General features: G+C 46.5%; 1 protein-coding gene across 1 annotated transcript; it reads left to right on the forward strand.

Moving 5' to 3' along the window:
- The first annotated feature begins 7551 nt into the window (after positions 1-7551).
- On the forward strand, positions 7552-23800 carry DIPK2B (divergent protein kinase domain 2B). Its single transcript, XM_008500346.2, has 5 exons — positions 7552-7921; positions 13403-13667; positions 20075-20248; positions 21991-22279; positions 23447-23800. The coding sequence occupies exons 1-5, from the start codon at positions 7698-7700 to the stop codon at positions 23785-23787; spliced, it is 1293 nt and encodes a 430-aa protein (XP_008498568.2). The 5' UTR covers positions 7552-7697; the 3' UTR covers positions 23788-23800.
- The last annotated feature ends 2098 nt before the right edge of the window (positions 23801-25898 follow it).

The raw sequence follows: 25898 nt of genomic DNA on the forward strand, positions 1-25898 counted from the left end.
ATGAAGTCACGTTTTAGGAATTGACTCACTTACTTACCCTGCTTCATTAACAGGGATTTTGATGCCTATCCTAGAAAATCTGGATCCAGGCATGCAAACCCCAGTGTAATAAAGCATTGAATCATGTATTCTGAGTCCTCCACAAGCCAAAACAAATGTAATTTATATTTATGCTCTATTTCTTCACACTGTTGCTCCCCAGACACCAGTGCTTACATGTAGAAAAGGTTTTCCAGATTTTAACAGTCTGCTTAAACCTGGGGGTCTTTTGAAGGGTCTCCTTAACTCAATTGGTCTTATAAAATGCAACAACAAAGCTGATGAGTAAAAATGGCTGAAGAGAAGGCAGATGGCCTAGGTCACATATAGTTACCAAAAGCAGATTAAAATACAAGCTTCATAGACAGAAGACAACAGAAGCCAGGGGTCGAAGAGAGAGATGAAATAAATACAAAGAAACTCAATATATTTCATGTCTCCATTATTTTTTCCTTCCAATTAATACATTTCTAGATTAGGTCAGCTTTTAAGAAACTGTCCACGTTTGCACCAGATGCAACAGCACCCAGTCTGTAACAGCTCTAACCCCACTTGAACAGGAATCAATGCCTAAATATAAAAAATAGTTAATGTATGTGGAAAAAGCATCACTATTGTCACCTGCAAATACTAGTTGCAGAACAATAACATTTGAGACTATAGGGATGTATCCTTTAAAATATGGGAAAAAGAAAGCTCACTGCCTAGAGTGCACAGGGACCATTCCATTTCATACTTAAATTCCCTAATCTTAGCACTGGGAATTAGTCAATGCCATTCCCAGTGTTAGTCAAAGCACTCTTCACATTATTCTCACAAACTACCTGACTTCTCCTTGCATCCAGACAGCTAGAATGATACAGTTGATGAAAAACATGTATTACTGTACTCCCACTCAAGAATAATTAACCAGAGATTGCAATCTGATGGACAGAAACCAAAGGGAACCAAAAAATTAGTGTGTAGAAAGAAATGCATTGTTTGACAAAGTCAGTAGCCTGCCACTGGATCATCTATTTGTCACGCTCTATTCTTTCAGGGGATATCTTTTTAAAGGTTTTTCCTTTACCAGACAACTAGTTCAGAAGGAATTTTTTCATACCCATGTTTTAAATGTGTTCCACTTTGGTCTTGAAAATCAGGCTGCTATTTTAACAACTCCAATTCATTAGACAGTCCATTCCAAGAGTGTCTCCCTGCTATGTCATTTTTACAGCAGATGACCCTCTTTTGTCCTGCTGCTGCCTCACAGAGGAATTTGATAGAAAATCTGAAGTTACAACACCAGAAAGGCTGCATTATTTTTAATCCCTTTAACTGCTGGGACACAGAATCAATAGCAAGAAAAATATTGTGGGTAGACTTTTCCCTTCTGGTACATTGCATGATGTGAGAAAGCTTTTTGTTTTCTCTGGAAAGAAGATCCTTTTTTATTTATTTGTTTTGTCTGGGGATGGATGCATTGGTTTTTTTGCTGCAGTATCATAGAATCATTGAATTTTCAGGGTTGGAAGGGACCTTTAAGATCATGTAGTTCCAACCCCCCTGCCATGGGCAGGGACACCTCCCACCAGATCAGGTTGCTCAGAGCCCTCTCCAGCCTGGCCTTAAAAACTTCCAGGGATGGAGCTTCCACCACCTCTCTGGGCAACCTCTCCCAGTGTCTCACCACCCTCATGGTGAAGAACTTCTTCCTAATATCTAAGCTAAATCTCTCTTCCTCTGGTTTGAACTCATTCCCCCTAGTCCTATCACTACCTGACATCCTAAAAAGTCCCTCACCAGCTTTCCTGTAGGTCCCCTTCAGATACTGGGAGGCTACAATAAGGTCTCCTTGGAGCCTTCTCCTCTCCAGACTGAATCACCCCAACTCTCTCAGTCTGTCATCATAGGAGAGGTATTCCAGCCCTCTGATCATCCTCGTGGCCCTTCTCTGGACACACTCCAGCACGTCCATGTCTTTCTGGTAACAGGGGCTCCAGAACTGGATGCAGTGCTCCAGGAGGGGTCTCACAAGAGCAGAGCAGAGGGGGAGAATCACTGCCCTCGACCTGCTGGCCACGCTTCTCTTGATGCAGCCAAGGATCTGCTTGGCTTTCTGGGCTGCAAGATGCTTTCCATCATCAAGGAAAATCAAGATGCACACACCAGTGTTTCACACACTGTCACATGGACCCCAGCTAAGGAGCTGCTTTGTTGAAAGAACAGTCCAGGAGCACATTCATCACTGCTGCTTCTCTTTACAAGGCCACCACCAATGGAGTGCAAGTGCTCCTTGATGAGCTTTGTTCCCTTTCCAGACAGCTCCTCCTCCAGACAGCCTCTTTCCTGCATGGTTTGTGCAGGGTGTGACCAGCACACCCTGATCTGGTGTGCAGCCAATTTCCTTTCACTACAATTTTTCCCTTAGGGTCAAGATTCTTGTATCTCTTTTCTGCTTGTGGACACTGATGCACCAAAATCTGGGATCCTCTTCAACACTTTGTGCTGCTTGGCATGGTTTCCCATGAATGCTGCAAACACCCAAGTAGCTGATAGCATTTGGTGGCCTTTTGTACTGACATTTCAGCCATTCACAAAGTAGAACTGGCCTTATCTGTTGGCCACAGTGCCTAAGGCTTTTCTTCTATCTGGCTTTTTCTTCCAGCAGCCAACCAGTATACAAAGGCAGAGATTTCTGAACAGCAGGTTTCCTCTTCTGCAACAGAAGAATGGAGTTAGAGAGAAGGAAAAAAAAATAATGCAGGTACAGAATAACACCTATTTTCCTGTATTACTGATACAGTAGATTATTGATGCTTCTTATTAATTACATCCAGGCTTATCCAACAATAGGAATTATTTCCTGGTGAGGCAAAAAATATATCAATTTTTTGTTCCTGTTTTAGTGTTTTCATTGATTCAAAATGTAGAAAAATCCATACACAGACACACAGCGTCAAATCTTCTCATAGTGAACTGAAGCTCAAATATCCTTTTTACCAGCTTAGCTGTGGTGTTTCACACTATCCACACCTCAGTGGCCCCTTTTTCTGGCTATATTGTAGTCTGGGCTGTGGGCTTTTTTGCTTGTTTTTTTCTCTTCCTCTCCCTTTCTCTTCCATCTTTCATCTCTTTGCAAGAGAAAAAGGGAAAGAAACAGGATGGAGATAATATGAGTGTTCAACAGAAGTTGTCCATTACAAACCAACTGGAACAAAAATCTTCTGTTGCAGATCCCTTCAAAACAGATGTTTCTTTCATAATCAGGCAATCAGGAGGAAAATGCAGAAAAAGGAAGTGATCGCATCCTCCCAAACGTTATGAGTTTTGTAGCATTCAAAGACACATTTTTCATTTTGAAGGAGCTGAAAATGTGTCAAGCCACTCTAGGTCTTAAGACACACATTCAACCTGAACTGGGATTGAAGTGATAAGCAGCTCGCTATCAAGTCTGTACTGGTTACTTGGCAATAGTTTAATGATTATCTTGGATGTGATTAATAAAAATGCTATTTGGAATAATCATGTTGTGCCACACCCTGAGTTGACTTCCACCCTGTCCTGCAGAGCTGCTCTGTGCAGCAGCCAACATCTTATCCCAGGCCCTGCAGGCAGCAGGACACAGACAGGGCCAACCAAGGACCTCAGGAAGAGCCTCTCCTTCCCAGCAGGAGTATGATTTTTCCTGTATTGTTTTTCTTTTCTGTGCATGGCACTGAGATGCAGCCCTCCTGCAACCCACCAGGCAATACTCTGTTGCTCAGCAACCTCCTACTTGCTGAAAAAGCTCTTTTGCAATAAACCTGGGCTGAAGAGGAAAATGGGGTGACCTGACACCTGAAACCTGCTGCTTAGATTGCCCAAGCAGCAAGGTTCCTGTGAGCAAGTGCAGGTCAGTAGCAGCCAGGACCCTGGTGGCAATGTGAGCTAAGAAACAGCAGCAGCACTGCACCTTCTGCTCCTTGTATCTGGTCTGTTCTGAAGCATTTAGTGGTGACTACCCAAAACTAATTAATTAAATACTTAATTTAAAAGGTCTCCTGCTTTGCAAAGCCATTTCAGGGTGACCCAGTAAGATCCAGAGCACAGAGCTGGCATCATGTTTTGCTTGGGGTGAGCCAGTCAACAGCACTGATGAGATGAGGAGAGGGAGGGAGGCTGCAAGGCTCCACCTGCATTAAACCCTCTCCTAAGGGCAGAGGGAGATGGGCAAGGAACTGGGGTGAAAAGAGGCAGTGGGAAACAGCTGGGCTGCGTTGGTGGATTGGGTGGAGACTGGGAGGTGTAAAAGGTGTATCTCATCCCACAAATACTTAGGAAATTCAGCCTGTCCTCTCCTCACATCCTGCAGAGCCAGCAGCAGGGGAGGGCAGGTCCTTTCCTGTCTTGATGAGTGGTTGGAAACCACAGCCATACCCCTCCAAATCCCAAACCAGTGGGGTCTGCAGAGATGAGTGGTTTTGGGATCTGGTAGCTCCATTGCCTGCAGGGTTGCAGCTGGGAGTGAAGCTGTGTTGCTAGGTGGGTTTCCACACCCTTTGTGGCATATGAAGAAAGGACAGATCAGGGCACAGAGGCTAAATAAACCTTTTAACCTCTGTTAACAGAAACCACTCCAAAAACTTTTCTATGCTTGGTCTGACTTTGACAGAGCAGTCCATGCATTTTGGTCCACACTGCACATTTCTAGGAACTATGAATTCTAAAAACTAACCAGGCTTTTTCATTAGGGCCACCAGCTCCATATTCTCATGGTTGTTCTCATGTGTTTTTGCACAGAAACATCTTGTTATAAGATTTATGAAGGTCTCATTAGGTTGTTAGGACCAGTCCCCAGTCCTTCAGCAGCTCCTGCAGAACTCATTCTAATCAGCACCCTGAAAATCTGACCTACTTCCACCTGGCACAAGCAGTAGATCTACAAGGCTGCTGTGGACCTGATCATTCCCCATTTGACCATAATGCCTATGCTACTAGAAGGAAAGGAACACAATTACAGGTTTGAGGCTACCCACTGAACTACCTCATTAAAAGAGGGTGCTCTCAGAAGCAGAGACCCTCTGACAAAGCTCAGCAGGCCATGGTTTCCAGGCTGCCATTTTAGGTGTGTTCAGAAGTATTTTGTTTTCGATGCCATGAGTATGACTGGGTGTTTCTTACACTCATAATCTGTGCTCAGGGACAGCCTAGCCTGAGCAAAAATGCTTAAGGGAAAGAGAGGACTCAGGCCCTGGGAGCAAGTGCAAATGCCAGGAGCAAGTTGAGGTGGGCATGACAGACCAGATCCCACTGTTTAAATAAAAATATATTTTAGAATAAAATATAAAAATATATTTTTAGAATAAAAATATATAACACTCCAAGGTGGTGCAGGGAAAGATAAACGTTTGCACATGCCCAAACTGCACCAGCAGCACAGGTATCAAGGCATCATTAGCAGAACAGAAACCCTGCTATTCGTGTAGTGGTTTTTCATACCAGAGCACAGGATTTGCTGGGGGAAATGTCCAGTTACAAGCCCCAGACACTGAAGCCCTTCCCTTTTCATATGGGGCAGTGCAGGATGAAGCCCTGGGAGACAGAAGCCTGGATATCTGCTCTTAAAATTACAGTGGGAAACTGAAGATTGAAGACAGGCAACTGAATTATTAAAGAAAATGAAAGATACGTATTTTAGGTATTACATAGTGAAGATAAAGACAGATTGCTGGCATTTAATTTTGGTACCATCCGGGAAATAGCTGCGCAGGGATCATGGGAGCATGGAGAGTGTCACAGGAAACAGTGGGAAGGGCTGATTTCTGCAGAGCAATGTACCAGCAATAGGAAATGCCAGGGATAAATTTCTGGGTGTGGAAAGCAGTGAATATTGGTGTTTAGCTCAGGTATGGCTTTTTCCACCAACTTATTTCAGAGGTTTATCCTGGAGTATAAGGCCAAATGTAAACACAGCAGAATGCAGAGTGCTGAATGCACTCCCTGGGGTACCAGCACTGCCCATCCCCTCTCGTTTGCAGGGCTGGCAGGGTTCATTACATCCCATTTCCCTCTCAGTGGGGCTCATTATCCTCATCTGTCCATGCTGCACCCTGTAGACAAACCCTAAATGTCACCAACTCCGTTTTGCACATAGGGACGCGCCAGGAGGTGAAGCAACCTCCCCCAAGGGCAGGGAGTTGAGGAGACCCCCAGCTCTCCCGTGTGCCACAGCTAATGAGTGTTTTGTGCTTGAAAGAGCTGCCCCGCACTGTTAGGGCTGCCCTCCTCCTGCAGCCCCCCTGGAAAGTGAGGGGCAATGGCAGAGCCCAGCATGCACTTCTGTGGTGCTCACATCCCTTAATCCCATCAGGTTGCAGTTAAAGGCTGGAAGAGATAATGAAGAATGGCAACTGTGCACTTTTTTTTTTTTTCCTTTAAAAAGTGGGGTAGGAAATGGCTTGCCCACGTGGTCTGAGTAGTCCAGCTGAGGAGATGAGAAATCTCCAAAGCCTCAGTCTGCTCGTCACTGCTCCCATGATGAGATAGGGCCCAGGAGAGCCTCCTGTGACAATCAAAACCTGACAGCTTGGGACTGGACTGGTTCCATCACAAAGCCAAGATACAGAAAGAGAGACCAGTTCAATGTGTGTTTTCCTGGTCTTGAGCAGCTGCCTCAAGCAGCCTGCCAGGGTCCATGCCTGCACCCCAGCCCTGCCAGGCCCTGGAGAGGCATAGTCCTGCACCCAGCGTCTGGGCCTGGCTGGGTAGCCAGCAGTTTCTGTCACTTTCAAGGTCTTAGGCCTAATAAGAACAACTTTTGAGTGTGATTGCCGTACATTCAAAGTGCATTTGAAACCTCTGGCAAGCTCCCACCTTATACTCCATCCCTTTCTCTATCTTGCTCCCAGTGTGAGGACCATCAGGAACAGGTATTCAAAAGAATACAAGTCTTGTTGAAAAGCCCCATTTTTCAAGAGCAGCTTAGAGACTGAGCTGTTACGTCAGCTGGATGTTTTGAAAAGCTTCAGGCTACCCAGCTTTCCATGGCATGAACACTGCTGTGCAATGGCTTCTAAACAACACTATTTTCAAGAGACAAACTGGCAATGATTTCACCTGACAGTCTTTTCAGTGCTTCTGTAAGGAGAGAAAACTGAGCCAAGAAAGCACCAGAGAAGTCAACCGCGCACCATCACAAATCTCCAGGAACAAAGCAACACTAAGGGTCTGGCTTCTGGTAAGATGTGCATTTTTGCTACACTATTATTCCTTCCAAAACGTTTTCTATAAAGTGTCCCGCAAATGCCCTTTGCTCCAGCGACAGGATATCCTTCATTTGTCTGCACAAAGTGCAGATGAGCACTCCTTCGTGATGTTTTCCAAGTTGGCTGATGGGAGGGTCAGCAGGGGCCAGAGCAGCTGCTCCAAGTAAAGGAAAGGTAACCATGGCAACCGAAGTTATCTGCATCCTCCATGTATTTCCTTCTCCCCACCCTACATCATATCTTTCCCACCCAAACCTCAAGCCGATAGAGCCAGTGACCAGCTGGCAGGATGGGGACTGTGGCAGGGTCTCCTGCACCCAGCGTGTCTTGCTGTGTTTCGGGGCTCACCGCTGCAGGCTGAGGTCACCAAAAAAGAGAGCAAAAGCACAGAGAGGGGTAACTTGTAAAAGGCAGAGCTCTCCGCTTCTGTAGATGGGGCGCTGGATATGCTGCCTTGGCTCCAGAGTTGCAGATTCGTTGATGCTGCTCCTGGTTTTGGCTCTGAGCTCTAACACTTCCACAGCAGCAATAGCTTCTCCGCCTGCGCCCCACATCAAACACAGCTACAGTTTTGGCCGGACTTTCCTGGGACTTGATAAGTGCAACGCCTGCATTGGGACATCCATTTGCAAGAAGTTCTTTAAAGAAGAAATAAGGTCAGAAACTCAGCACAGTAATTTTTAAAGCATTCTGCATAGTAACTTTACAGTTGCTTGTCTGTGTTTCCAATTACTTTAATGAACGACAATCTAAGAGTAACCTAGAATCCAGTTGCCATTACAGCACTAGTATTTTAATTAATTTCTATAAGCTGCAGCTTTGTCTCTTTTCTTTTAAGGCCACACAAACATGATCAGACTTCAGCCCTGAATTATAATTTGAAGGCAGGAGTAAAAGGCACAACTTTATACATGGAGAGTGGCTCCGAAACAATTCAAGGTGGTGATGGGGGAAGAGAAGAGGAAAGAAAAGTTGTTTAGATGTTTGTCTAGATGTACTGGAAGTATTTTATTATGAGCAACTGAGTAAAGGCAAAGTGGGGGGTTAGTTTTGTACGCTCCCCACAGACTATGTTAACTACAAACATATAAACATGCCATATAATTTTGTACCAGGTGCACCAATGTGCAGAATTTCACGTGCATATTAGCTAACATCAAAAGCAATCTAAACCTGCCTGAGGCATGAGGACTTTTGCACATCAGATTACCTACATGCTTGAAAATAGATGGATCTAAGTTATTAGTAAGCTTTTGGGAGGTTTCTGTGAGAACTTGAAGGCAGAGGTAGAAATTGCATCTGGCTTGAAGCTGATGAGACAAACGCTGTCCAAGCAGACATCAAACTGATCCACTCAGTTTTAGGCTTCAACGCAGAGTGTATCTGACTAGAGCAGAGAAAATGTTGCCAATGTATTTGAAGAGAAAGTTAAAGGCAGTGCTTGGCAGAAGAAGGGTTTATTGGGTTTGATATGATTTATGGAGCTATATGCACTTTCTTTTATAGACATAAAAGCCTGGGGGAGAGAAGAAATTATTATATTAAAATTGTATTTTTAATGGTATAATATAAGTATTATAATAGTGGACAAATCACCATTTTTTATCTTAAACTGTACTGTAAAATGCAGCATAGTAAAACTATAATGGTTTGTCTGGGATGGACTTGTAATACCAGACATCCATCCATCCATCCATCCATCCCAACATCCACCCATAGATCCATCCATAGATCCATCCATTCATCCATCCATCCATCCATCCCTCCATCCATCCCTTACTGCAGCTACAAACAGGCAGCTTGTGGCTTTGCTAAGCCAGGGCACCCCTTGCTGCAGCACTGCTGGGGATCCAGCTCTCAGTGCTTTGCTCTCTTGGCTTTCTGTCCCCCTAGCTTGTGCCAAGGGTGATTCCAGGGTGTTCAGTAAGGTGCAGAGGCACTAAGAAGGGCCAGGTCAGCAACACCAGATTTCTCCCAGGCCAGCTGGGGTTCCTGTCCCAAAGCAGGATGGATTTGCAATCAGTGCGTTCAGCTGGCTGACATGGGCTGGTGTGAGTCTACAGCAGGTCAGGCTGCATTCAGGCTACAGACTGCCCTACATTTTATTCTCTGTAGTAGTAGAGTGGTGTGGGAGTTGGCTCCTTCCCTCTGTTCCACCTCCCGTGGCCCCTTTGCCACCCACCTGTGCAGGCTTTTAGGGACTTGCCACTGGGTACAAACCTGTTGGTTATTCCTGCTTGGCTACTGGGGAGGCTGGGGCTGTGCAGCTTCCTTAGCTGAAAATAGCAGTAGACTGCTGCAACCAGCAACTGCCTCCTAGTTAACAGGTAAGAGATGCTACGTGAGCAAAAGCAGGAGCCCCTCAAGCTGGTTTTCCTCCGGGAGAGAGCGGTAAAGGGGTGCGGGTGTGCAGAGGGTACAAGCAGGGTCTGGGAGTGTGGAACCACAAACGTGTGGGAGCACATACATACATACATCACTTCTGCCTCGGGCAAGGCAGAGGGGCTCCCTAAACCTGAGACTTTTTTTCTCTCTCCTGCAAGCTCGCAGTTGGTTTCCCACAAGCCATGCAGCACACAAATAAATGATTACGTGCAGTTCTGCTTCGAGCACTTTGGAAAAGGTGACTTTTAAAAATGTTCTCCTGAGCAGTCAGCTTCAGGCTTTTCTTTGCAGGGGCTGAACTTGTCCTCCCACTTAATTTCTTGAGATGCCATGAATTTTTGGCAAGTAGAAGGTTAAATGGGGAAATTTCAGTGGCACTTAAGCACTTTGATCCACCTTCAGGTACCTTTTCCCATGTTCACAAAGGTGGATGGGGCTTGGCTCTTCTCTGTGTTAATCCTCATTAGAACATGCTTCATTAATTCTCCATCATTTCCGGGAGTTGTGACATGCATTTACACTTGACTAAGGAGTAAAAAGATTCAGGTTCTGTTCCCAGAATGATGATTCATCTTGTGCTCTAAGGTTTTTTACTTCTCCTATCTTCACCCAAATGTATCCATCTGTAAATGAGAATACCAGAGCCTGCCTACCAACTGTCCGGAGAACAGGGAGCAGCAGAAGTTTTTGTAAAATATTAGATTTTCAAAACACTATCACTATGAAACTGAGCTGACCAAAACTATTTGCAGAGTTATGCCAATGCTGGTGACGAGCTTTGGCCAAAAGTGATGGGAAAGAAGTCTGAAAAAAGATGGAATACTTCAATTTGGTGGGGTTTTATATGGTTTTATTCCTCTCTCTCTCTCTCTCTTTTTCATTTTTTTTTTTAAAGTAGGCCTTAAACCAAAATTCTTTAATTAAAAACTCCAAATGCAAGCAGAATTATTTTGGCTGAAACAAAATGCTTCATTTCCTCATGAAAAAAAAAAACCAAACAAGTTTGATCTTCAATAGATAGTTCTGGCTTTATCTAAAACCCGTAGTTCATAACTTAGACATTCACACATATCTTACTGAAAGTCTTAATTAAAACACATTCAGGCCCTCAGATAAAAGGTTTCATCTGAGAGTGAATTATTTTTACAGCACAACCTGATGATGAATCTTGAAAATATCTAGTGAGTGTGCCAGGCCAGTGCTGTGCTGCCCAGAAATGATGCCAAATACAGAATTGCTGCACCCCATGCTGGGCTCCCAGGCCCACGTGGCTCTCCCCTGGGAACTCTGCAGAGGAAATTGCTCCATGTTCACTGAAACTAAGGCTCAGCACTGGATTTCACACATCCATGTGCTGCCTGTGAGCAGGAGGCAGCTAAAGAAAGGAAGAGAAAAGAGAAGGGAAGAGAAGGAAAGGGAAGGGAGAGAGGAGAGGAGAGGAGAGGAGAGGAGAGGAGAGGAGAGGAGAGGAGAGGAGAGGAGAGGAGAGGAGAGGAGAGGAGAGGAGAGGAGAGGAGAGGAGAGGAGAGGAGAGGAGAGGAGAGGAGAGGAGAGGAGAGGAGAGGAGAGGAGAGGAGAGGAGAGGAGAGGAGAGGAGAGGAGAGGAGAGGAGAGGAGAGGGGAGGGGAGGGGAGGGGAGGGGAGGGGAGGGGAGGGAGGGGAGGGGAGGGGGAGGGGAGGGGAGGGGAGGGGAGGGGAGGGGAGGGGAGGGGAGGGGAGGGAGGGGGAGGGGAGGGAGGAGAGGAGAGGAGAGGAGAGGAGAGGAGAGGAGAGGAGAGGAGAGAGAGGAGAGGAGAGGAGAGGAGAGGAGAGGAGAGGAGAGGAGAGGAGAGGAGAGGAGAGGAGAGGAGAGGAGAGGAGAGGAGAGGAGAGGAGAGGAGAGGAGAGGAGAGGAGAGGAGAGGAAAGGAGAGGAAAGGAAGGAAAGGAAAGGAAAGGAAGGAAAGGAAAGGAAAGGAAAGGAAAGGAAAGGAAAGGAAAGGAAAGGAAAGGAAAGGAAAGGAAAGGAAAGGAAAGGAAAGGAAAGGAAAGGAAAGGAAAGGAAAGGAAAGGAAAGGAAAGGAAAGGAAAGGAAAGGAAAGGAAAGGAAAGGAACCTAGCCCATAGCTTTCTCATCCCTGTACGTGCCTGGCACACTGTGCCTGCTTTGTATATTAGGCAATGGGAGGGGTCATCGTGAGGCACAACAAATCACATTGAGGCATAGCAATTATTCTCTGCTCTTTAGTTCTAGCGAAAAACAATACCAAAAAACCCAAAAACAACAACCCACCAAAAAACAAAAACAAAAAAAAAACAAAAAAAAAACCAAAAAACCAAAAGAAATAACAAAAAACCCCACAATAACAAAAACAAAACAAACAAAAAACCCAAAGCAAACAAAAAAACCCCAAACAAGATGTTTATTTTCATGTTAGATGCCCTAATGATGGGGAAGCTTCAATTTCTTGTTGGGCAAAGTGCTCAGATGACTGAAATACCTGAACCCCTCCCCAAAGTCTACTCATGCAAGCACCAGGATTTAGGAAAACTTACTTTCTAATGCCTCTGGTGAAGATGGTGGGGAAGGGGTGCAAAGATCTGCCTTCAAGAGGGGTCTCTAGTCACAGCAGGCTGCTACAGTCACCAGGTCAGTTATTTGCCCGAAATCAGAGGAGATTAATCACCCCAAAATTTCTCGGCACTGATTTCCCAACTGGAAGTCAAAAGGAAAGCTCAGCTTCACCTTTTCAGATTTGTTTAAATCTTGTCATCTAACTCCAGCTAGCTAATCCTGCAGGGAACTTCTTACCTCTCCTGTTTCACTCCTGATCCATCAGCTTTAATTTATGGTGAGATGAAATTCAAACGTGTTTTCTTACGTATTCAGGCAGGAGATTTTAGAGACAGTGAATGCATGACGTTGACCAACCCAAAAGGTCAGAGTTCAGATGCTTTCACAGAACAGGTTACAGACACACTTTAAAAAAGGCACCATGCTCCTCAACTCCTGCATGTGCTACACGTGTGTGGGCAGGGCTGAGGGGGCTGCTGAAACAAAAAAAAATTGTCAGAGCCTAATTACCCAGCCCATATGCTCCCCTCCTGTGTCTGTGTTGGGGGAGCAGATCAATGCAAGATCTCCATGGATACAGTGGCACCACACACCCAGGGCACGTGTCCTCCTATGTCCCCTTCACACCTCAAGCCCTGTCACCCCTCCTGACTGGTAAGATAGAGCCACTGATGTTATGGGGGAGCCTGTCAACCTTGTTCCTGAGTAAGGTCACCACTTCAAAACAAAAGGTCATTTTGGTATTCCCAAATATATTTTTTTTTTGTTAGGAGGTTTTGTTCTTCAGGGTCCTTTGAAGTGCTGAGTACTCCTTTTTGGGCCACTTTCTCTGGGATTAAGGAGATTTAGAAACTCCAAAGATTCCTCTTGAACTGAGACCCTGCAGCCCTCTCCCTTCAATACCTCCCAAAAGGCTCCATCTGGGCGTGTCACCCCCACCCCATGGGATGGTTTGAGCATGAAACAAAGACAAACATTTCTCCCAAAGCGTGGTTCTTCAGCGATCAACTTTGACCCCCTGCCCCACCCCAGCACCCTGGGACACCTTCCCCGAGGCCTCTTGGCCTTTGCCACGTGACGGCCAAAAGCTCCCGGGGCCAGCGGTGGGGCGAGCGACTGTGGTGGTGCCGGTGTTGCCGTGGGGTGTCAGTGTTGCTTGTTAACCTGCTCTCCATGGGGCTCTCGTTTTGGTTTGGCAGGTTTGACACCTGGCTTTCTTCTCATTTCAAGCTGCCCCCCAGCTACCTCCTCAGCTACTCAGGCAACTACACCGACGATGCCAAAACCTGGCGGACGGTCGACATCACCCGGCTGACCTCCAAGTACCGGCACGACCGGGCCGACAAGCGCATCTGCACCTCCCTGATGAAGACCAAGACCTGCAGCCTGGAGCGTGCCCTGCGCCGCACCCAGCGCTTCCAGAAGTGGCTGAAGGCCAAGCGCCTCACCCCCGACCTGGTACAGGTCCGTGTGCCCACGGTGTCATGTCCCCTCCCTTGTGGTGTTCCCCCCCCCACCCCTGCACCCCACACTGCCCAGGGGTGTGCTGGGTGGGTTTGGAGGGGGTAAAAAAAAAAAAAAAAAAAAAGGGTGTCTGAAGAACAGAAATGGCTGCCGGGACTTTCTGGGGAGAGGGAGAGTTGGGTGATGGTTGGTCCTCCCCATTCTGTCTCTGCTGATGGAGAGCAGGCGGTGTCCCCAGCCAAGCCCACCCACCACAAGGGAGAAGCAAAAGTGGGGAGAAAAATTCAGAACCAAGCCCCTGCAGACATAGGTGATGCGGTGGCTTGGGCCTGGGAAGGAGAGCACCAACCCCTGGCTCCATTCCACACTGTGGCTGAAGGCCAATGGAAAGCTGCAGAGCCCACTGGCTTTCAGACATGGAGGTAGCATAGGGCCATGGACACAAATACAGTGACAGCTCAAGTGCAGATATTTCTACTGTTGATTTTTGGTTTTGGTTTTGGTTTTGTTTTTGTTTTTAATGTCCTATCATGGGTTACATGTAAAAGGGCTGCCCATGCCTTGAAAGTGATTTTGCTCTGGTCCCAGGACTGGGGCAGCTTGGATCCCTCTGCTTGTGTCCAGCAGGGTGAGCCATGTGGGCAGCTGGAGACAGAGCCTCAATTCCTCACCCACTCATCACCTATAGCAAATGATCTCACACATGAGGAAGCATTCTGCCCTTTCTGTCACAGTCCTGGGGTGTCACAGGGGAAGCCAGGACAGGCACGTTAAGGGACGTCACTGCCACCAGGCAGACAGGCAGACAGGCAACCCTGGGACATTTCCTGGCACAGAGAGATGGAGACACGGACAGGGCTGGATGGGCAGAGCTGTCAGGCTCCAGAGGAGAGACAGCATCCGAGCACTCACCAGCTGAGGGGTGCCACTGAGTACACCAAAGTCCCCTTTCTAAATGCACACACATTTCCCCAGCCCATCTAAACAATAACAAAGTGCTGCAATATGCACTGGCAAGGATCAAAGGGCAGGGTGGAGGTTGGACCTACTCTAAACAAGACCCTGAGAGACAAAGGGTTATACAAGGACTTCTCCACCCTTACAAAACAGAAGTAGCTGTGAAAAAGTTACTTTTTTTTCTATAAAGGCAACTGCTTCCTCCTGCCTGCACAATGCTGTATCCATACACTCAGCTTTGCTGAGTGCTTTTTTAGTGTTTTAGTATTTTAGCTTTAGTTTTTCCGCTTCTGTTACCCCATGGAGCCACACACCTGAGGAGGAAGAGCTGGAGACCCCATGCTTGCAGGAACAGCAGCAGGAGCAGTGCCAGGGCTAGTGCCTGAGCTACCCCAAGACATCTCACCTGAGTAACTGAGAGCCCCACAGGGCAGGTCACCTTGAAGCCATCACCCTCCCTTCCAGGAGGTGAGGTGCAGGAGGACACATGTCAGGTAGGGAAATTTTTTTTTTATAAAAGAGACGCTGTACTTTTTCTAGTAACCCCAGGAGAGGGGCTGGGAAGCAGGGGCAGACATGCATCGCTTTCACTCAGAGCAAGGACATTTCCTGGGTGTCAGGCACCAGTTTCCCAGGCACCCACTGATCATCACCATCCCCCAAGCTTAGAAGGAGGCTGCAGGAGGGCAAGGTGTGGTGTCAGACCCTCTGGCATTGCTGGAGTGTCCATGGGGTTCATGCAAAACTACACTGCCCCCACAGCACTGTGAAACAGGAGGAGTTCCATTTGCTGGTTGAAAAAGTCTCTGGAGAAATGTAGCGCTGTGGTACCTCAGATGTGATGTGAAGTTCAGTCCTTAGCTTAGAGAATCTTTCTCCTCAAAAGGCTTTTGATGTTGCTGTACAGCTTTCCCTACCCTGTCCTCTCTGAATCTGAATCCCTGGCTGAGCTGGCTGGGTGCTCACACACACGCATGAACACATGGACACATCACATCACGTGGAGTCTCTGCCTGGGGAATCGTGTGTCCTTGCACATATCCAGTTTCTCCCACAGGGTTGAATTTCCCCATAAAGCAGTGGGAAGCTGAGCTGACCCTGGCTCCAGGACAGCTCTGTAGCCAGCTTCAGGGGCCAACATGGGGGGACATGCCAGGGATGAAGCCCCTGGGACATTTCAGCAACACTTGCAGTTTTTTTTATATGGAGAAGAGGCAGAGAGTCCCAGACCTTTGCACACCAGCCTCAGGATTTTTCCACTCATGTTTTCATGGTTCTTTGGTTCTGTAGATCAAGCAGGGAAACCAAACCTGGATATAAATCACTCCTAACAGCATATAGGCTTGAATCCACAGGGAAGCATAGCAATCCAGAGACTGTGGGACCTACTGTCCCCCTCCAAATTTCAGCAGCAATCTCTATTTAAGATTGTGAATGAGCTCAGTCATACAGTGTGTGTTAGTATGTACGTGGGACCCCCCTCAGACCCAAGCCCTGTGGGCCTATACAGCTTATGGGGTGATTCCCCAAGCTGTCCAGCCCCACAGAGCCAAGGTTCCCATTCCTCTCTACTCACTCTCCTCACCCTTTTTAGAACTGAAAGATATAGGAGCATCTCTGACTGCACCCCAGCCCAGTGCTACTGCCCTTCTGCAGTGTTGGCTGGACAAACAACTGCTGGTAACCCAGCATCATCTGTTGAGGGGGGGGTTTCTTAGGGGTACCACTCATCACTGCAGATTCTTAGCTACATCACTTTTCTTCTGTCTCTTCTTTTTTTTTTCTTTTTTTTTTTTTTTCTTACTTTTCAGAGGTGTTAAGAGCATACTGCTGTTGATGCCTAAAACGATGCTGGTCCTCTTACACAAAGCTGTGGTCACCCAGTGGTGTCTGCACTTCCCTGCCTGCAGTTTCTCCTATATAGCAGCACTGAGGACAGCTAATGGGCTTCAATAATTTCATCCTATAGAGCAGAGAATTACAGCAAACCATAACATGCTTGAATCAAAATGACAGACCATGAAGTGATGTTTTTATACTTTATGCTCCCTGCCCTGCCTGACCCAGCTGTCAGCTGGGCTGCCTGACACAATGATTATTTCACCCACCACACTGAAAATCTTTACTGGGCTCAGCCTTCATGGTAGCCCCAGCCACCCGCTGCTTCACCCAGGAGCTCATCACCTGAAAGCACTCTGCATGCTTTTCCTGTTTGAGAGGGAAGAACAACAAAAAAAAGTGGGTTAGTTTCAGCACAGACCAGCAGTTTTAGCACAGATGGGTTGGTTTCAGCACAGTAGGGCAAATTTACAACCCTGCCTACAAAGCACAGCCTGGAAAATGCTGAAGGCAGACAGAGGAAAGCAGTACCGTGGTGAAAAGGCAGCCATTTTCAGCTCCTCTTTCTAGGATATGCTGATTGAAACTATTGACCAGGACCTCAACCAGCCCCTGGTGGATGAGCCAGCACCATGGTAATGTGTCCAATACACACGACTTTGCTCACAGCTCATAGGCAGCAGCTCGCTGCTCTGACAGCTACTCTGTCCTAAGAAAGGATGGGTGCCACTGGGCTTCCAGAGCCACCTCTCAGCCCCTGCACCTCACCATCAGAGATGTGCTTCAGTAAACCTGCTGGCACCAGCTGCCTCCAACCTCCCATTGCAGGAGGTGCCTTCAGTGGGGAAGAGGCACAGTGGTGTCCTCAGATTCTCTCTTTTTTTGGGGTGTGTGTGTGTGAATGAAACCCTTGGATTCAAACACCCAGGAGGTACAGGTGCTTTGATACCTACATGCAAATATTTCATCCTGGACCCCATCCCAAACCTGGTCATTTGAGGAGGCTGCACCCAGCAGTGGTGCATGGGGCAGGTGGTGGCAGTGCTCCTGAGCTGTGCCATCTATCCTCAGCTGGCTGAGAAAGTGAGGAAAAGTTGTATTCCAGAAGTCATCTTAGTATTAAAGAAAGCTCTGGGTGCATCCACACTAGATGAACATACGTATGCATTCATAGGGATTTAAAACACATCACATACTGTGCAGTAAGAAAAGAAAATCACAGTTGAGCACAGGAACTGCTTATTATCAGATATAAAAATCTGGGAATTTGATCAAAGTAAATAAGAAGCTTTCCATATCAATCACAAACAATGTATCAGGCTGGCTGTAATGTCTTATTCTCTGGGGTGATAAGATGCTACAAAGGACTTAAGGTATTCTCAGGCAAATCAGTATATCCAGTGTTTCAAATATGTGTTCTTCATATTCTTCCTCCATCAACAGTTTTTGTCTGACAATGTTTACAACTACACCTCCTTTTCTGCTGTAGAGATGTTTCCATCAGTCTGCTGGAAGGAGAGGCCCCACTCCTCTGAAACACTCAAGCAGATGCTGAACTTTAAGCTTTTAAGTAGCTCTGCCAAAATCAAAAGGCCCCACTGTCCAGCTGTGGCCTAAATCATAGGAAGCTGCACTGATGATATAAATACAGCAGCACCCAGCCCTGCTTCTCTGTTCCTGCACCACCACTGGTATGCCTGAAATTGTTCCTTGGGAATAAAGGAGCTGTGACCACTGTATACAGCACATGTCCGTGTCTGTGTTAACAGGATGAGCTCCAACCTTGGAAAAAAATCCAAACTGTAACTTTCATGCATTCTCTGCCACCATGATTTTTGTTCCTATTGTGTACTCTCAAGGACCTCAGCTTTTGAATTGCAAACTCCTCGAGACAGCAAGGCTTTCAAACTTCGGATGCAGATCTTTGCTGAGCTGGAAGACTCTATCCACCATTTGTGTCTCCTTTAACACAGCTTTCTTCTGCTCGGGTTTTCTCACTTTTCCTTCGATAAGAAAGTGACAGAGTCAGCCACAACATGCCTGCAAGTGCTGCAAAACAGAACTCCATAGCCATCCCTTTCCCTGCCTCCTTTGATTGTTTTATATAATTAGATGGAAAAATATTTTCTTAATGAGGCTACACCAGAGGAGAGGAATGTACAAAGACTGAGAATACCTATTTTTGACAAATCGTTTATTGTCTTGGGGAAAAAAATGGTTCTTCAGCTATAGAAAACAATACTCCAGGTGGGGTTGAGATTCTCAGGTAGTTCTAAGCAACTATTGGCATTCAGGGCTTGTTTCGTGAAGCCAATGGCCAAGGAGGGAGCTGCTGGGATCTCACTGAGGCCAGCAGGGAGACAGAAGAGGGAACATGGGAGGTCCAGACCCCCTTTCCACCTCTGACTGGGAGAGTGGCACACTCCTCCTTTCCTTGTTTGTTCTTTTCTTTGTCATGACCGGGTAATACCGTGTTTTATGCCAAATGAACAGCTCGTGCAGGAAGAGCTGAGAGAGACCTACCTCAGAGTTACCAAATGACTTGGGGACATCCTGAGTCAAATCTTTTCTCTCAGCATGAAGAATGGCAGGGAGCAGTGTGAGCTCCAGTGTCTTTTCCTCTGAAGCAAATCTCCCAGACACCATATTATAAAGAAAACCCAAAAGAGTAAATTTGACTACAAGGATCATTTGGAAGAAAAAGGTTTAGCAAAACCTTAATTACCTTCCCCAGCAGAGGCATGGCAGGGCAGTGTCTCTCTACCACTCTAGGCAGCTCTCTGTACATCTGCTCTCCTTGGCTATTAGGGAAGATTGACTTCAAAACAAAGGGCTTTCTTGACTACCAAGCTATAAATTTCTATCCTGTTTATTCCAGCAATACATTGCTTGTGCAATTTTACACATCAAACCTCCAGATCTGGAAGGTGAGGTACAGTGGTGGTGGACTCCATTAGCCCTATAGTTCTTTGCTTGTTGCTGACGTTTACAAAAAATAAATAAATATGCACAAGCTATTCAAATTTGGTTTTGATAGTTAACGCACAAGTTTATCGAAGAGACAATATGTTCTGTGCTTGTACCTACGTACAGTGCTTGTTTACACTTTTAAAGCATGTTTACTGACCACAGCAAATATTATTTCCAAGAAAGCTGCTCACAGGTTAAACAAACAGCAAAGTGATTTGAAGATATTATTTAACGAGGGAAGTGACTCACCGGCTGAATGATGGGGAGGCCTCCACCAGCGACCTGAGCTGGGATGCCAGGGCTGGAAACCCAGGCAGAGGGAGGAGGCTCACCAGCACCCAACAACGTGGTGCCACACAGTCTGGGAGCCCTGAGGTTTGCAGTGCTCATGACTGTGTGGCAAAGACTGGATGCTGTTGTGGCAACCTGAGTTGTAAACAGGCATTTTTGGATGGCACAGGATGTTTTTTTCCCTAGGAGGGAGAGATCCCCTCCATGTGCCTCTACCTATCCACAGCTGTGCCGCAGGGGTAGAGATGGAGTGGGCAGAGCACAGAGGTGACCATACCCCCAGAGTGGGCCAAGCACAACATCTCAGGCTGGAAAATAAACATCTTTGTCCTGTTTTCCTTTCTGTCCAGGGCCTCTCTAGCCCAATGCTACGCTGCCCATCCCAGCGTCTCCTGGACAGGATCGTGCGGCGCTATGCTGAGGTGCCAGACGCCGGCAGCATCTACATGGACCACCTCACCGACCGTGACAAATTACGCCTGTTGTACACTTTGTCAGTGAATTCACACCCCATCTTGTTACAGGTATGTACCACCTTGTCCCAGCTTGAAACACCTCCCCACAGTCCCTGGCAAGTGAATCCTCAGATGAGATGTGTGCCAGCTCCCAGCTGCAGACAAGTCCCCTCCGTGGCCTTTGGCAAGCTCCCTATCCTTCATTAAGGATGTTTCCTCTATGGGGTTTGATGGCTGAAGCCAGGCAGACTCCTGCTGTGCTCTTTGTGTCAGCCTGTGAAGTTGTGGAGAGATACGAATGCCCAGCCCCTTAAATATTCCAGAACACAGATGGGTTATTGCATTAGCACACTGTGAAAGTCAGGGTTTGACACATCCCCAATACTTTGCAGGGTTATGTCTGCATTGCTAATGTATGACTTAAAATCACAGCTGTTTCTAAAAGAGAAAGAGAACATTTTAGCATGGGAGGACCAAGATTCAGTGTTGAGGTTGAACATTGGTTGGGGAGCATAGAATTCCCAGGTTCTATGTGCCAGTGCTGTTTTTCCCATCTCTATGCCAGAGATTGTAACAATCTCTGTGGCAAAGTGCTTCCTTGCAGAGGTGGAATCCCAAACACAACTGACCTCTAAGTTGGGAGGCTGGGGAGGTCTTGCATCCCTCCCCTGGTCCCCTGTTAACATACCTGGCACATAGTTTCCTCTTTCATTACACATTTCCTAGACAGTATCCTCACCTTTACCAACCACCATCCCACTTTGAGATCTCATTGTTTCCTCCTGGAACAGTCTGAGGTACCACGAAGAAGAGGGTCTACAGCAACATCTCTCTCCTGCCACAGGCCACCATTGCCCTCAACAAGGCTCAGGGCTCTGCCCAGTCCCATGGCAGGAGAATGATGCTGGTGCTCTTGGAATCTCCCAGGGGTCAGGGCTTGCTGGGGCATGAGACTGCAGCTCTCAGCACTGTAAAAATATGGGAATGCAGCTTAAAGGGGTAAGAAAAATATGCTAAGGAGAAATGGTTTGACTTTACATGGGTTCGCAATCTTCACAGCAGAAGGGAAAAGCAACTTAAATATGAAACTGAACAAGTTCAAAACCCCACTTTGGCAGGGTCTGGGGTGTTGGGGAGACACAGAGAAGTTGTAGTGCAGATGGTGGAAATCTTTATGTTGGCACTGCTCAGCAGTCATGGAGCTTGGTTTCCACCTGGGATAACTGCCCAGCTAGCATGACCTGCAGGGATGTGGGGAGCACAGCCCAGGTGTCCCCACTGTAGCAGACACACAGAACTTGTGTCTCTGAACCTGCTAAGTTGTAAGAAATTCCTGGCCATTTTATAAGGGACAATTCAGTGAAAACTGCTTTAGCCCCACCTCACCTCTAAGCCATGGCTTCAACTATGAAGTACTCATGACCCTTCAAAAGTTCCATAAAGACACCAAAAATTAGCTCTTCGATGCCTAACATTTTAATGAATTTGAAATACATTATCTTGGGCTTTCCAGTAAGTAGTCTTCATTGAAGAAGTCTTGATATACCAGATTCTTCTTCTTTAATTTGAAAAAAAAAATAAAGCGGAGGTATGTGAGGGGAAGCAGCACAGCTGCTCCAGGATGGAGCAGACAGTTCCCTGGCTGCCAAGCAGTCTGGGATGAGGAAGCCTCTTTAGAAAGCAAAACGTGACACCAACGTTGCTGCCTCAGGCCAGTCAGGATGCTTGAAGGTCCCCTGGGAAGGAGGTGGGTCCACGGGCAGAACGCAGTGACCAGAGGGCAACCTACCCATTCTTGCTCTCCACGGCAGATCTTCCCTGATGTGGAGGGATGGCCCTTTCCACGATACCTGGGTTCCTGTGGGAGACTCTTGGTCAGTGCCAGCACCCGGCCTCTGCGCGACTTCTATGGCGCAGCCCCTGAGGTGGCCGCCGACCTGGCCCTCCAGCTCCTCGCCATCCTCCGCTTCCTGGGCACCAACGACCTCAACTATTTCTTCTACTTCACTCACGTGGACGCTGGCACCTTCGGTGTATTTAGCAACGGGCATCTGTTCATCCGGGATGCCAGCACACTGGGGATCATCGACAAGGAGGAAGGTACTCAGCGGGGTCCTGTGGCTGCGCATCTGTCGCAGGAGGGCTGAGCGAGACAAGGGAAACAAATCCTTCACCAGCCATGCTCAGTCTTGCTACTGATTTTTTTTTCTCTTTGTTTAATCAACAAAACATCACTTATTAAGTTAAATAATCAAAAGTTTTGCAAAGAATTTTACCAACATCAGAAGCACCGGCAGCTCCTCCCATCCTGGTGCTGAGCCAGGGAGGTGACAGGCATTTTGTTTGTGCTGCCGGCAGCTTGGTGACACACTGTGGGTGCTGACGTCCTGCCCGGCCCCCTCTGTGGTTGGCAGAAGCATTCAGTGTGCACAGTGTTGAACAATCTCATTTGAAGTCTTTCTAAATTTTTCGCCACACATATGCCAATATTTGCAAGTAGAAATTTCATAATTTCATTTGTTTGAAGAACTGGGTCGAATCGGACTCTTTTTTTGGTGAGTTTATCATGTTAATTAACCATCATTATTGTTACAGCAACAAAATCCCTCTTTTGTCGTTTTTGCATCAAATCAAGGGTTACTATTCACTTTTCAAAGGTTGCATTGCTTTAGTCCTGGAATGGTCTAGTCAAAGACTATTCATCTGATAATTTAACAATCTAATTATGAATGTTGAATTTTTCAAGAGGTCTTTGTTTAGCTCACACATTCAGCTCAGTAGATCTCAAATACTCAGAAGCAGCTGTCAGAGAATTTTCCACTGGGTTTCTTTTTCTTGTCCCAACAGCTATTACTGTTGACTTCAGCTAGATGAGCCACCATTGCAATTTAATGATATTGGGTAACATGGAAAAATGATGGGTTTGACTATTTGTGGGTTTTTGGGTGTTTTGGTTTTTTTTGGAACTCCATGTTTTTGGTTAGTATTCTGTTCTTCTCATTTTTTTTCTGTGTTGGTTTGACTCAACGAATTCCTCTCCACTTCCTCTGTCGGGAGGCTCTGTCTAGGTCGATCATTCAGAAAGATAAATATCTTTCAGGAGTGAGAGAACTGGACCATACTCAACTTCAGAGTCCTCTGTGGTGATAGACAGCTGTATCCTTTAGATAGTACCAAACCTCAAGTTAGTACAGAGGTACAGATATAAGTGATTATGCAAGGTTTCTCTCCTGTGCTTCTAACAACAGGTTTAATTGTCTCTAACAGGGAGCCAGCTGACAGATGAACAGCAGGAATACCAAGATATATTCAGTTGTTTGACTATGGACTGCCAGTCTGCATCTGTGTCCTGTAACTCCATTGGAGAGAAGCACAGCCTCATCATGGTCTGTCGAGAGCTTTTGCCTCAGCTACTGGGGGGAAAATTCCCACAACCCCTGCAGGAGAAAATAGACAATTTCCTGCAGCACTGTGCTAATGGCCTCACTGATGACCAGGGCGTCAATGAGGTGGTTGCAAAGCTGGCAGAGCTCCTGAAACCTTTACGGTCTTGCAATTCACGTTTTGCCTACCGCTACCCTGACTGCAAATACAGTGACAAATACTGACTGCTTCAGAGGAGACTTCCCCTTGAGAAGGACTGGGGCAGTGTCAGCCCCTTGCCAGCACGGGGAACAAGAAAGAACCAGGGCAGATGGAAAGAGCTGCACCAAATCCACCCTTCCTCATCAAGGGAGAGGAGGAGGGAGCCGGGTGCACAAGGGATTTATTGTTCGTCTGTCCAAGATGCATTTGTTACATGAGATGTTAGACATGATGTAAGGCTTAGGGATTATTAGCACTATCATGAGTGACAGGGGCTACAGGATTAATAAATCTCATTCACTTGTTTTTGGCCTTGGAGGAGTTTTCCATGCCATCCATTAAAAAGAAACCATCTGAAGGCAGCACACTCATAGCAAGCTAAATAGAGGAGCTTTATTACCAAGAAAGTCTTTCTGATCAAGATGATATATACATAATGGGGGATAGATGGAAGCATTTAAGGCTTTCCTTGTGGGGATTTTTAAATCATAGATAAACTGAACCACTGGATCTGTTCCATACCACCATCCATCACAAATCACTTTTATAAAATATTTAAATTTTATTACTTTTATGGCACACAGAGCAGAAAGACACAATCAACAGTATTAAAAAACCGAAAGGCACCATGTCTTTGGAGACTTAATTTCACTAATCCTCAAATATAATTACTTTCAGTCATTCCCAAGTTGATGGGCAGTAATTGGAGACTAATCAATGTTCTTGTTTTAGTAACAGACAAAATAAATAAGTCTGGGATGTGATTGTCCAGTAGGTACTTTTACACTTTTTGCTCTAAAGAAAACCATTTGCCCAGAACCATTTAAGTGGGGAAATTACCTTAAGAGAAGAAAAAAGAGAACAGGCAGAGGAGAGATTAATTTACCCTGAGCCCAGAGAAACTTTCTGAACACTCAGTACTCTGATGTAGGTGCTGGGGCACCACCAAGAGTTGGGAAAGCCTCAGCCCTGCCTAGCAAGAGGTTCAGCCATCCTCATCCAATTGCATTACAAAGGAGGATTCAGTAAGCCAGTCCCCAGAAGGGTGACTTAGGCACCGAAAATTTAAGGTGTTGGCCTTTTTTTCACATCAGTGACCAATCAAGGGCTTCATTTTGAAGCACCAACAGGTGCTTCATTTTGCATGGGAAGGCTGCAGAGTTGCAAAACACAACTTTCTTACCCAGCATCTCTCAGTCATGGTTCTGTGTGCTCCCAGCAGAGCATCGGAGGTCCACAAAAAAATTTCCCTGGTGTCTCAGGGGCTGCCAGACCTCAAATGAGCTTAGGACTAACTCCTGGGATCCAGGCGCATGGGAGTCACTGGGCAAATTTCATTGAGCTAAATCAGACACCAGACTTTTCCCCCTTAGGTATTTTCAGTGTGGCAGCAATCTTCCTTTAGCTGTGGTTCAAAAAAAAATTCAGTAACAGCATAAAAGAAGAAAAAGATGTGAGTACATTTGCACTGCTAATTGATATATGGAATGCAATTCAAGGCTTCGTCTTGGTTGTGAAGGGGCTCTGAGCATGCAGAGTGCCCACCCTGGGGTTCAAGGCAGGTGTTGAAGACAGATTAGGAGCCCATAACTCCACACAGGACAGACACTGGGAAAATCAGACCCAGGACATTTATTTTGCCTTTCCTCCTGGCATAAAGTATCAAGTGCACCTTCCACCTCTCAAGAAGCAGAAACATTGAAATGAATTTGCAGGTAAATTTAGCTCCATAGCCAGATGGTCTGACAGCAAAAATGTTTAAATATACAGTCTAAGCCATGGCTGCAGCCCTCTCTCTTGATTTCGGTCTATTTCTACATCATGGCTCTCTTCCAGTAAGAAAAACATGTCCTTCGTCGAGATCCATAAAGCTGACTATCTGTTTCCAACAGCTTTTCTTGAATCTGTCAGCATCTTCAATCACTCACTCTGTGATTTTACCTGATAGCTGGGTGCTATCCCTGGGCCCCTTCCCCTCCTTTGTGTTCCCTTCCACAGTGCCAGATGCTGGACACCTCCAGTGGGGCTGGGGGAGCTCCCACATCACCACTGCACTGGCTATGGCCAGCAGTGAGGTGCTGCCCACGCTGGGCTGCCAGCTGCCAGCATCTTCTCAGCACTGGAGGGCAACCTA

Source organism: Calypte anna, chromosome 1, assembly GCF_003957555.1.
Source record: "Calypte anna isolate BGI_N300 chromosome 1, bCalAnn1_v1.p, whole genome shotgun sequence".
Classification (NCBI taxonomy): domain Eukaryota; kingdom Metazoa; phylum Chordata; class Aves; order Apodiformes; family Trochilidae; genus Calypte; species Calypte anna.